The sequence below is a fragment of the Lucilia cuprina genome, chromosome 6 (genome assembly GCF_022045245.1).
Source record: "Lucilia cuprina isolate Lc7/37 chromosome 6, ASM2204524v1, whole genome shotgun sequence".
Classification (NCBI taxonomy): Eukaryota; Metazoa; Arthropoda; class Insecta; order Diptera; family Calliphoridae; genus Lucilia; species Lucilia cuprina.
The window spans coordinates 13613614-13626108 of NC_060954.1; the positions used below are offsets into that span (position 1 = coordinate 13613614).

Genomic DNA, 12495 nt, shown 5'->3' on the forward strand with positions numbered 1-12495 from the left:
CTGTTCTAGTTCTGTTCTAGTTCTAGTTCTGTTCTAGTTCTGTTCTAGTTCTGTTCTAGTTCTGTTCTAGTTCTGTTCTAGTTCTGTTCTAGTTCTGTTCTAGTTCTGTTCTAGTTCTGTTCTAGTTCTGTTCTAGTTCTAGTTCTGTTCTAGTTCTGTTCTAGTTCTGTTCTAGTTCTGTTCTAGTTCTGCTCTAATTCAGTTCTAGTTCTGTTCTAGTTCTGTTCTGTTTCTGGTCAAGTTCTGTTCTAGTTCTTTTCTAGTTCTTCTTATTCTGTTCAAGTTCTCTTCTAGTTCTGTTCCAGTTCCTTTGTTAGTTCTGTTCTAGTTCTGTTCCAGTTCTGTTCCAGTTCTGTTCCAGTTCCTTTGTTAGTTCTGTTCTAGTTCTGTTCTAGTTCTTTTCTAGATCTATTCTAGTTCTGTTCTAGTTCTGTTCTAGTTCTGACTAGTTCTGTTCTAGTTCTATTCTAGTTCTATTCTAGTTCTGTTTTAGTTCTATTCTAGTCTTGTTCTAGGCTTAGTATTGACTACAGTTTAAACCATAATCTGGACTTAAGAGAAACACCAAAACTTTTTCGAATAGTAACCTATTTACCAACTCTGTTTTACACACACTCACATGAACAAATATCAAACCAAAGTGTTGCTCATCGTAAAACCTTGATTTGTTATTGTTGATTTTTATAATTCTGCTTTTGTTTATCTGTTTCTTTATTTTGGTTTTGAATTGTTTTTGTTATTGCAATTTTTTTTGCTTAGTATTTGTTGTTTTCTTTATTTTTTTATTAATGTTATTGTTTTGTAAAAAAGTAGCTGAACAATTGCAATTTTATTTATCTATTTAAAACTTGCTTAAACAGTTGAGCAGGTTGCCATGCAACATTCATAAAGTGAATGAAAGTTTTTGTTATTGTAGTAAGAAAAAGCAAGTGTCAAGACAGAAAAAAACTGCTTAATTCAAAACATATAGTGTTTTTTTTTTTTGAGACTTAACCGCCAATGTAAAAATTTAAAAAAATCATTCAAGCATTTGCTACAAATTTATTAACAATAAATCAAAAAAAAAAAAATAAAAATAAAAAAAAAACATTTCATAAAAATAAAATTATAACAAAAATATTTTAAATTTATACTGCCAGAAAAATAAACAAAGCGTAACAAAACTAAAACAAAATACCAAAAAAAAAATTAAACTTAAATAGTAAATAATTAATAATAGCAAAATAATACAAAAAACTTAAAAATTAAATTTACATAAAATAAAAAAAATATACCACATACCAGTGAAATGACCAAAAACAATTTATTATAAATTATCAATAAAACATTTTTTTATAAATAAATTTTAACTTGCAGTTTTATAACATAAAAATATTGAGAAAAACTTCCTAAAAAAATACATAAAAAAATAAACTTAATAAAACAACACCAAAGATTCAACAGCAAATCATGCAAGACTTAAATACTCTACATAAAATGTCATTTAATTATAAAGTATTGCAAAAAACTTTACGACGACATCTGCGTAAATTATAAACTCATTAAAACAACTACCTTCTAACTTTTACTACTACTAAACTACTACTATTATACCTAAAAAATACAACTCTGCTTAATAATAAACCATCCCTGTCTTCGTCTTTAAATATTAACATCAAGTTGATAAAAACGTTATAACAACATTTCCTGCTACGAAGAAAAACTCGTGTTACTTAAAACTTCTACAACAATCAAAAGATAAAATTAAATTGTACATCACTTAAACATATAAAAGAAAGCTCTCTCCATATTCTTTAAGGACTCTCTTAAGCTGTAAAACTATTTTAATGAATATTTGGGTAATTTTTTGTTAATGTTTACTACAAGTTGTTTAAGAAATTTTATAAATTTTCAGATAACAAAATTTGTTTTACGATCCAGTTTCATTCTATAGTCTATTATTTACAGTACAGTCAAGACTTAAGTCTAATATCCAGACTATAGTTTGGACAGTTCTAGGTCAATTCAGTTCTAGTTTAGTTCAGTTCAGTTCAGTTCTAGTTGAGTTCTAGTTGAGTTCAGTTCTACTTCATTTCTAGTTCAGTTCTAGTCTAGTTCTAGTTCAGTTCTAGTTCAGTTCTAGTTCAGTTCTAGTTCAGTTCTAGTTCAGTTCTAGTTCAGTTCTAGTTAAGTTCTAGTTCAGTTCTAGTTCAGTTCTAGTTCAGTTCTAGTTCAGTTCTAGTTCAGTTCTAGTTCAGTTCTAGTTCAGTTCTAGTTCAGTTCTAGTTCAGTTCTAGTTCAGTCCTATTTCAGTTCTAGTTCAGTCCTAGTTCAGTTCTAGTTCTGTTCTAGTTCTGTTCTAGTTCTGTTCTAGTTCTGTTCTAGTTCTGTTCTAGTTCTGTTCTAGTTCTGTTCTAGTTCTGTTCTAGTTCTGTTCTAGTTCTGTTCTAGTTCTGTTCTAGTTCTGTTCTAGTTCTGTTCTAGTTATGTTCTAGTTCTGTTCTAGTTCTGTTCTAGTTTAGTTCTTGTTCATTTCTAGTTTAGTTCTAGTTCAGTTCTAGTTCATTTCTAGTTCAGTCCTAGTTCAGTTCTTGTTCAGTTCTAATTCAGTTCTAGTTCAGTTTTAGTCCAGTTCTAATTCAGTTCTAGTTCAGTTCTAATTCTAGTTCAGTTCTAGTTCATTTCTAGTTCTAGTTCAGTTCTAATTCAGTTCTAGTTCAGTTCTAGTTCAGTTCTAGTTCAGTTCAAGTTCAGTTCTAGTTCAGTTCTAGTTCAGTTCTAGTTCAGTTCTAGTTCAGTTCTAGTTCAGTTCTAGTTCAGTTCTAGTTCAGTTCTAGTTCAGTTCTAGTTCAGTTCTAGTTCAGTTCTAGTTCAGTTCTAGTTCAGTTCTAGTTCAGTTCTAGTTCAGTTCTAGTTCAGTTCTAGTTCAGTTCTAGTTCAGTTCTAGTTCAGTTCTAGTTCAGTTCTAGTTCAGTTCTAGTTCAGTTCTTGTTCAGTTCTAATTCAGTTCTAGTTCAGTTTTAGTCCAGTTCTACTTAATTCAGTTCTAGTTCAGTTCTAATTCTAGTTCAGTTCTTGTTCATTTCTAGTTTAGTTCTAGTTCATTTCTAGTTGAGTTCTAGTTCAGTTCTAGTTCAGTTATAATTCTCTTCTAATTCAGTTTTAGTTCAGTTCTAGTTCAGTTCTAGTTCAGTTCTAGTTCAGTTCTAGTTCAGTTCTAGTTCAGTTCTAGTTCAGTTCTAGTTCAGTTCTAGTTCAGTTCTAGTTCAGTTCTAGTTCAGTTCTAGTTCAGTTCTAGTTCAGTTCTAGTTCAGTTCTAGCTCAGTTCTAGCTCAGTTCTAGTTCAGTTCTAGTTCAGTTATATTTCAGTTCTAGGTCAGTTCTAGTTCAGTTTTGATCAGTTCCAGTTCAATTCCAGTTCAGTTATAATTCAGTTCTAGTTCAGTTTTAGTTCAGTTCTAGTTTCGTTAGAGTTTTCTTCTATAGTTCAGTCTATAGTTTATATAATTTATTGTTAAATCCAGTATATTTTGTAGTCTAAAGTCTTAAATTCAAACTATAGCATAGTCTATAGTCAGCCTATAGCTAAGTCTATACTCTGTAATATATATGTCTATCTGCAAGCTAAACTAAAGTTTAGTTTAAAATTTAGATTATAATATATTCTTAAGTCTGTAATCCAGCCTATAGTTTATTTAATTTAATCTATAGTCCATATACCAGTGTAAATGTGTAAATATTTATTATATGTAAACATTAGGTTTTTAAAAATTAATAAGAATATTTATTTAATTCATTAAAATCTAATAACATATTTCATTATCTCTCTCTCTCTCCCTCTTATCTATAGCAACAAAAGTTCTTAAAACGACCCGCAGACGATGCCGACAATGGTGCTGAAAACTTTGAGCCGCCTCATAAATTGCCCAATAACAATAACAACAACAATAATAACAACAACAGTAGCAACAATAACAACAACAATGGTTCTGAAAATCTAAAATTCTCCGTCGAAATTGTACAACAATTGGAATTTACCACATCGGCGGCTAACTCACAACCCCAACAGATAAGTACCAATGTTACTGTAAAAGCCCTCACGAATACCTCCGTTAAAAGTGAACCTGGTGTTAGTACAGCCGGTGGACCGGGTGGTAGTGGCGGCGGCGGTAGTGGTGGCGTTGGACAGGGTCAAGGTGTGAATGATCCACAACATAATGGTAATAACCGAGGAGGTGGTGGAGGCATGCATATGGGTAGTGGCGGTGGTCCAAATACAGCGTCGAATCTAATGGGTGGCCATAATATGAATGCAGCACAGCAGCAGCAACAACAGCAAAAGTCCAATATGGGTGGTTTAGGCAATTTGGTAGAGTGTAAGCGTGAGCCGGATCATGATTTCCCTGATTTGGCCGGTTTGGAGAAGGAAGGTGGTCCGAATAGTAATTTTCCCGGTTTTCCCGAATTCATGGGTGATGACACTACCGAAGGCAATGAAACCTTTAAGGATCTCATTAATGATTTGCAGGATTTCAATCCGGGCTTTTTGGATGCTTTGGATGAGAAACCTTTATTGGATATTAAAACCGAAGATGGTATTAAGGTGGAACCTCCCAATGTGCAAGATTTAATTAATAGTTTAAATGTGAAATCCGAAAATGCCATGGCTCAGTTTAGCGCAGCCTTTGGAGGTCCTAATAATGGAGGCGGTGGTGGTGGCATGGGCGGTGGACCAATGGGTGGTCCGAACAATGATCCACAAGGCATGAATAAAATGCGTTCGCAATTTCAAAATGATCCTAACACAGGACCCATGTCAGAGCTATCTTTGGCGGCTCAGACGCTCAAACAAATGGCAGAGCAACATCAGCATAAAAATGCCATGGGTGGCATGAACTTCCCAAGGCCGCCTATGCATCAAAGTCAACAGGGACAATTAATGGGTGGTCCGGGACCTAATGGTCGCTACAATGATTATGGAGGCGGTTTTGGAGGTCCTAATGATTTTATGCAGGGACCGAATGGCCCTCAACAACATCCCCAACATCAAAACCTACCACCACAATTCCAACAGAAACCAAATCCTGGTGGCCCCATGGGCGGCAATAATGTCCAACAGTCCTTCCTGGACATCAAACAGGAACTCTACTATTCCTCACAGCAAAGCGAATTCGATCTCAAACGTCTTCAGCATCAACAGCAAATGCAACATCAACAGCAGCAGCAACAACAACAACAACAGCAGCAGCAACAGCACATGTCCCAAGCTAATATGGCTAAAATGGGTCCCAACGGACCCATGGGTGTGGGCAATTTTCCTAAACCGAATGCTCCCCCCGGCCAACAGCAACAATCTCAAACACAAAATCCTTCACAACAACAGCCGCAATACTCGCCCTACAATTCTCCTATGGGTCCAGCCGGTGCTGGCAATCAAAGTCCAGCCGGTCCCAATTTCATGCAAGGACCACCACGTGGTGCTGGTGGTCCAGGCACGGGTCCAAATCAAGGTGGTCCCTCCAATGTACCACCCACCATGTCTCCAGCCCAACAACAGCAGCAGCAACAACAATCTCAACAGCCACAAACGGCCAATGCCAGAGGTCCCAATACCCAACAAAATACTCCAAATATGGGTGGCAATAGCAATCAAGGCAACCAACCAAATCCCAATGGTCCAAATGTCGGTGCCAATGTAGGTCCTGGCCCAGGTAATGGTCCCACCTCACAGCAGGGTAATCCCAATATGGCACAACAGCAACAGCAGACAACCACTACAACATTGCAAATGAAACAGACGCAACAGTTACACATCAGTCAACAGGGTGGTGCTCATGGCATACAGGTAAGTGAGAGAATTATTTTTCTGTTTCTTTACTTTTGGTATTGTTATGTTAACATTGGTTTGTCTGTGGGATATAATCCCGTTTAGGATAAAAATATATATAGTACAGACTGGTCCAATCTTTAGAATAGACTATAGTCTAAGTAATGTGGAGTCCACACAAAAGTAGAGTTTATAATCCAGACTAAAGTTTTTTTAACTTATTTGAGACTAAAGTTTAGTCTTAAATCGAGACTTTATAGTCCAGACTATAACTCTATTATGGTCTCTAGACTATATTTTGTTTGTAGTCTAGTTTACAGTTTTGTCCATTAGTCCAGACTAAAGTTTGGTCTATAGTACTAAAAAGCTTTTGCGTCACTGATGTAACAGCACAAAAAAGCTTTCTGATCTGTATTTATGATTTATAAAGGCTTTTGAGAGAATTGTGAGAATAATATATAAAATGGATCTCATAATAACGTTGAACGGAAAAGCTGTAAAGTATAATGGAAAGCTTTTAATATAGCGAAGAGCTTTTTTGAAATTGTGAGAGTTATTAAAGCTTTTACTGTTTTAAATAGTATGGGGAAGCTTTATAAGGAAATTATGTAAATCAATAGACTTTTGTCTGTTTAATAAAGCTTTTTATTCAGTTTTAAAAGCATTTAACCTGTTTAAAAAACATTTGAATTTGAAGTTTTTATTTAAATTGAAGAAAACAATAGCAACTGTAATAATAAATAGACGTGTTTACCTTCTCATTATTTAAGACAAAATCTATTTTTTGTTCTATATATATTTGTCCCTCCAAATACTAAAAGCTTGCAAAAACCTTTATTTTCTTCTTCACTATGCAGTTTGCCAACAAAAATTATCATAAAAATATACTAAAACTTTCAGAACTTGCTAAAAGCGTAAAAAAGAACGAATTAAAACACAAAGAATTATGCACAGCGAAAAAAACTCCCCCTTTAAACTTAAAAGGTATTGAAGAAAAAATATATAAAAATTAAAATAAAAGCAAACCTCTCTCTCGCCCCTCAATTTCAAAATAAATAAAGGAATATTTGCATGGATAACTTATGTAAAATTTCAAATTCCTATTGCAGTATTACTTTTGGAAAAGAATATTTAAAGTTGTTGGAGTCTAAGTTTGAAAATAAGCTTTTTTCATAAAATAAAAACATTAAAATCATTTATTATTTTTTTAACTAAGCCCCTCATTAATCACATCATGCTTTTAATAAATTTAGCATAAATCTTTTTTTATTTTGGCAGCAAAAAAAGTTAACGGTTAACCCTTATAGGGAAGTATCATTTGAATGTGATTGTTTTGGTTTGTTGGGAGTAATATTAAAAAAAAAATAAGCTTTTTAACAATATCAATTACATTTTTAACAGAGATGGAAAATTGAGAACTCAGGGATTGCTGTATTATTGTTAAGCTTAAAGCTTTCTAATTCAAAAAGCCAAGAAACTTTGTTAGGTAAATAAGCTTTTCAGAAACTTGAAATATTTTTTTTAAATAAAAGCTTTTGAAATTTTTTTATTTGATATTCTATTTGCATTGTAATCAAGCTTAAAGCTTTCTAAAATTAACAAAGAAAAACTAAAAACCTTCTTAATAAATAAATGAGCTTTTGAAAAATCAAACTAATTTTTAAGGCAAAAGCTTTAAAAGAAACTTGCGGAAGCTTCAGTTTGTTTTCTTAGTTGTATTTAAGTTAACTTTTCTTAACAAAAAGCTTATGAGAAACTTGGGTTATTTTCTACTTGTTTTCATAGTTGTATTCATATTCAAACTTAAAGCTTTCTAAGATTTTTTACTACAAAAAAACTTCTTGGTAAATAAGCTTATGATAAACTTCAGGTAATGAAGCTATTAAAGAAACTTTTTTGTAAATATACTTTTCAAACTTTTGAAGCTAAACACAAAAAGATCAAAAACTTCATTTTGGAAATTTTTGCTTGTTTTCTTAGTTGTATTATAGTTAAGCTTAAAGCTTTCTTGGTAAAATAAGCTTATGTTTAACGTAATTGAATTTTTAAAGCACAAGCTTTAAAAGCAAAAGTTTTTCATGAAAAGCTTTTCAGAAACTTCTGTTTTTTTCTATTTGTATTCCGAGTTGCACTATAATTAAGCTTAAAGAAAGGCGTTTATAGAGAAAGTCGTTTGTCCTTTATAACAAAACAGCAAAAAACTTTGATAAAAAGCTTTTTAAGACACTTTTTCTTAGAAATAGCTTTTGAGTTATTTACTATTTATTTTCCCAGTTGTATAATTATCAAGCTTAAAGCTTTCTAAGATTAAAATATTATTTGTTCTTATACACTTAAGACAATTTTTAAAGCACAAGCTTTTAAAGAAATTTTTTGTTAAATTTTTAAAAATTTAACTCTAGAAAAGCTTTCAACAGAATGAGATCTTATCTTCATTAAACACAAGCGTCTAATTATCAAAACGATTAATTTTAGTAAATTTAATTTTGACTTAGAGAAAGCTTTTTAAGAACTAAAAGACTTTTTGTGCTTTTGTGAAATTTAAGGAAATTTTGAAAGCAAAATCTTTAAGAAATAAATCTCTGAATCGATTTAGAGATATGCGCCTGTCCTTCTGTCTCTTGGTCTGTCCATCGGTCTTTTTGTCAATCGCTACATGTAGCAATTTTCTAAATAATTTGATACAATTTGATACATACGCTTCTTTTGGCCCAAGTACAGATCCTATTTAAAATGGTAGAAATAATGGGAAGCTTTAAATTTTGTACCTTTCCAATATCAATATGGAAAATGTGGAAAATCTGTGGAAGATTCTTTTGTTTGGTATCTATCGCTTTTTCAGACTTATTGATAAACGGACAGACAGATAGACAGACATACATACAGATGGACATAACTACATCGTCTTAGTAACTACTACTTATTAACAAAATTAACTTTTAACATACAGCAGAAAGCTTTTTGGGATATAAGTAGATAGAGATTTTTTGTGCTTTTGCGAAATTTAAGCAAAACTTAAGAAAGTTTTTAAGCAACAAATTTTAAAGAAAGTTTAAAATATTGTTTCTTTTAAATTAAAACTACTATTGACTTTTTATCTTCATCAAGCTAAAAGCTTTTTTATTAACAAAACTTTTGATCTACAGAGAAAGCTTTTCATATATTAAAGTACATATTTCTTATACTTTAACACAAAACATGTTAAAGAAAGTTTTAGGCAAAAGAGCTTTTGATAAAGTTATTGAATTATATAAAATCACAAGCTTTTAAAGCTTTTTTTCTAATTCAAATGCCATTAAACTTACCATCCCTGTTGTTGAAATGTTTTTTTTTTTTTATTTTTTATATATTTATTTCTATATATTCATTTTCTACATTTTTATGTGTTTTTGAGTTTTTTGTTTTGCATTTTCTCATTATTTCTTTGGTTGGCAGCAATTTGAGTTTATTTTTTTTTGCAATTTGAGCAGATATTTGTGAGAGTTGTTGTTTGTTCCTTTTTTTGTGAGCTTCAAGTTGAGCATTTTTAGATGTAGCTTGCTTTTGAGAGAACTAGAGAGAGTCTGTTTGTGTCAGTGTTAATTTCGTTTAAAGTTTAGTTTATTTGTATAATTTTTGTTTTTGGGGTTAAAGGTTTAGAGAGGCCAGTTTAATATTTTAAACATTAAAATATGTTTATTAAACTTTAGTAAATTTTAATATCAATCATTTGTTTCTCTTTCTAATTGTGTCGTTTTGTGAAAATTATACATTTAATCCTTTTTATTTGATCTATAACCAACCAATGGTCACCTTAACGTATAGAAATATGAGAATTTAGAGGGTTAAATTTCAAAATATTGGTCATCGACGAACACCGGAATACATTCTGTGTCCCTATTACTTTGTTAAGCCTTCTAGAAATTTCCATCTGTCCGCCTGTCAGACCGCCCGTCTGCTCTTTATTGTGTGTTAAAAACACTAGAGGTTCGAAATGTGTGAAGGTAGGGGATTGAAATTCCACTTAAAACAGATTGAAATAGAAGTCATGGATTTTAAGGTCCTAATTAGATTCTAAGAAGATTCTGGCTTATCTCCATCCATCCATTCTGTGTACCTATTACTTTGTTAAGCCATCTAGAAATTTCCATCTGTCCGCCTGTCAGTCCGTCTGTCTGCTCTTCATTGTGTGTTAAAAACACTAGAGGTTCGAAATGTGTGAAGGTAGGGGATTGAAATTCCACTTAAAACAGATTGAAATAGAAGTCATGGATTTTAAGGTCCTAATTAGATTCTAAGAAGATTCTGGCTTATCTCCATCCATCCCTATTACCATGTCTGTCCGTCCGTCCGTCCGTCTGTCTGTCTGTCTGTCTGTCTGTCTGTCTGTCTGTTTAAAACACTAGAGGTTCGAAATGTGTGAAGGTAGAGGGCTGAAATTTCACTTAAACCAGATAGAAATATTAGTTTAGGATTTCATGGTCCTTATAAGATTATAAGAAGATTCTGGCTTACCTCTCTATCATAGGTCCTTATTAACATGTCTGCCCGTCTGCCTGTCTGTTATAAATACTAGAGTTTGGTATTGTGAGAAGGTAGGGGACAAAGTGATATATTAGTCAGGGAATCACAAACATACATATATGTGTTCTATAGTCTAATCGCATGCTTTTCTGTCAGTCCATCCATCTGTCTGTTGAAAACGCAGTCAGGCTAAAGCGGGAAAACATGTCCTTCAATAATCTGTCTATTCTCACACGCAGTAATATCGATCTATATGAGAATGTAAAGGGCTGAAATTATATTTGTGACACAGTGAAATATTAGTCATGGACCCACAAACGTCTGTATACGTATTCTATGGTCCTAATTGCATATCTGTCCGTCCGTCCATCCGTCTGTCTGTCTGTTGAAAACGCATTCAGGCTAAAGCGGGAGAACAGGACTTCTAAAAATTACAATAATATCGATCTTTATGATATTCTTTTGATCACATGGTAAACAAGGTTCGTCACATAAGCCTATAAAATACATTAAATTGGTTTCATTCAAGCTGAAAGTCATTTAACATCATTTCAATCACATACTGTTTAAGATATCAACATAATGACTTAAATAAAGTGCAAAAACAAAATATTTTAAATTTTACACTCAAACTGTGATATAAAAAACTCTCTGTCAATGGTTTCTATTTAATTGTACTCAAACTAAAAAAACATACTTTTTTTGCTCTCTTCCGACTTAATGACATAAATAACTGTAATACTCAAAACAGCTGCAAAGCGATTGCTTTTTATATTCGCTTTCTCTATCTCTTTGTCTCTCTTTCAATGTGTCCAGCTCTTTGCCGGTTGTTTAAATTCTACTCAATTTGTTTTACAGTTTGAAAAAGGATATTATTTCATCTATATGTTTAAAACTTTAAGTTAACATAAAATCATCAATAAGTGTGTGAGGGAGGTAGAGAGAGGTAAGGGAGAATAAGAGCTACTCTGTTAAATAAATTTAGTTCAAAATTTTTCAATATTCTAATGGTATTGATAAGCCTTATTATTGTTAAATTTTTCATTATAAAAAATATTATCAAACCATATGCTAATATTTTTTATTATGTGGATAGAACAGCTCTTGTAATAATTTTATTTCTAAATTATTTTACAATTCATTTGTGTGCCATTTTTAAGGTTAGAAGTTTTTAAATTTACTGCCATTTCCGTTTTGGGAAATTTAACTTCCGGTTAGAGAGAAAGTAATTAATATTAAATGAAAACATTAGGAGAGTTTTTAAAGCCGAAAAACACAATATTTTATAAGAAAAATCTAGGAAAATTTAATTTTTTTTAAAAATAACAAAATTGAGAAAAAATATTTCTCTGTTTTATTATGAATAGAAAACAAGATCAAGATTGTGGTATCCACCAAAAGATCTCTAACAGTAACTATTCGCTCTTTATTTTTACTTAAAAAAGTCTATAAACAAACACTTAATTAAATTTCACATTCAAATATTTTCTAAAAATTGTATTTCTAAAGATTTTGTTTTTTAAACAAACAAACTATTTATTTATGCCTTTTCTATGTATTTTGTCCCATAACAAAATTTTCTATGTTTTTCAGATTTTTTCTTTTCAAATTTTTTCGCCTTGCCCCAAAAGGACATTAGAAACGATTTTAAATGTACATTTAAAAGTTTTCAATGTTTTTTTTTCTTGCTACTGCAAACAAAAAAATAACGTAACATAACATTACTTTAGGAAATAGTTTTGCGTAAGATTTAAACAAGTTGGGAGAAAAAAAAAGAAATTCCTTTTTTTGAGAAAGTTTTTAACTTAAAAAACAAGATTTGTAGAACATTTTATTTTATTCAATAAGAAATAAATAAAATAGGAAAACATTAAAAAGCAAGGATTTTTCAAATGAAAAGAGGCTTCTCGCGGGCGTATGAGTGTTATTATCTTAGGGCAGTATAATAAATTTTATATATTTTAAATTAATCATACGTAGGGTGGTACGAACAAAACATTTTGGTGACTGCAAGAAAATTTATGGAAAAAACGACTTAGAACAGGACTACAACTGAATTAGAACTGATCTAGAACAGGACTAGAACTGAACTAGAACTGAACTAGAACTGAACTAGAACTAACCTAAAACTGAACTAGAACTGAACTAGAACTGAACTAGAACTGAACTAGAACTGAACTAGAACT

At 31.7% G+C, this 12495-nt stretch overlaps 1 protein-coding gene across 1 annotated transcript in view; it reads left to right on the forward strand.

Moving 5' to 3' along the window:
- Window positions 1–1311: 1311 nt before the first annotated feature.
- Window positions 1312–12495, forward strand: part of LOC111677570 (neurogenic protein mastermind) — a 43120-nt gene continuing 31936 nt past the window's right edge. Inside the window, exons 1-2 of the mRNA XM_023438721.2 lie at window positions 1312–1838; window positions 3830–5824. Of these exons, the coding sequence (XP_023294489.2) occupies window positions 1827–1838; window positions 3830–5824 (2007 nt within the window). The 5' untranslated portion in view covers window positions 1312–1826. The remainder of the gene's footprint in view (window positions 1839–3829; window positions 5825–12495) is intronic.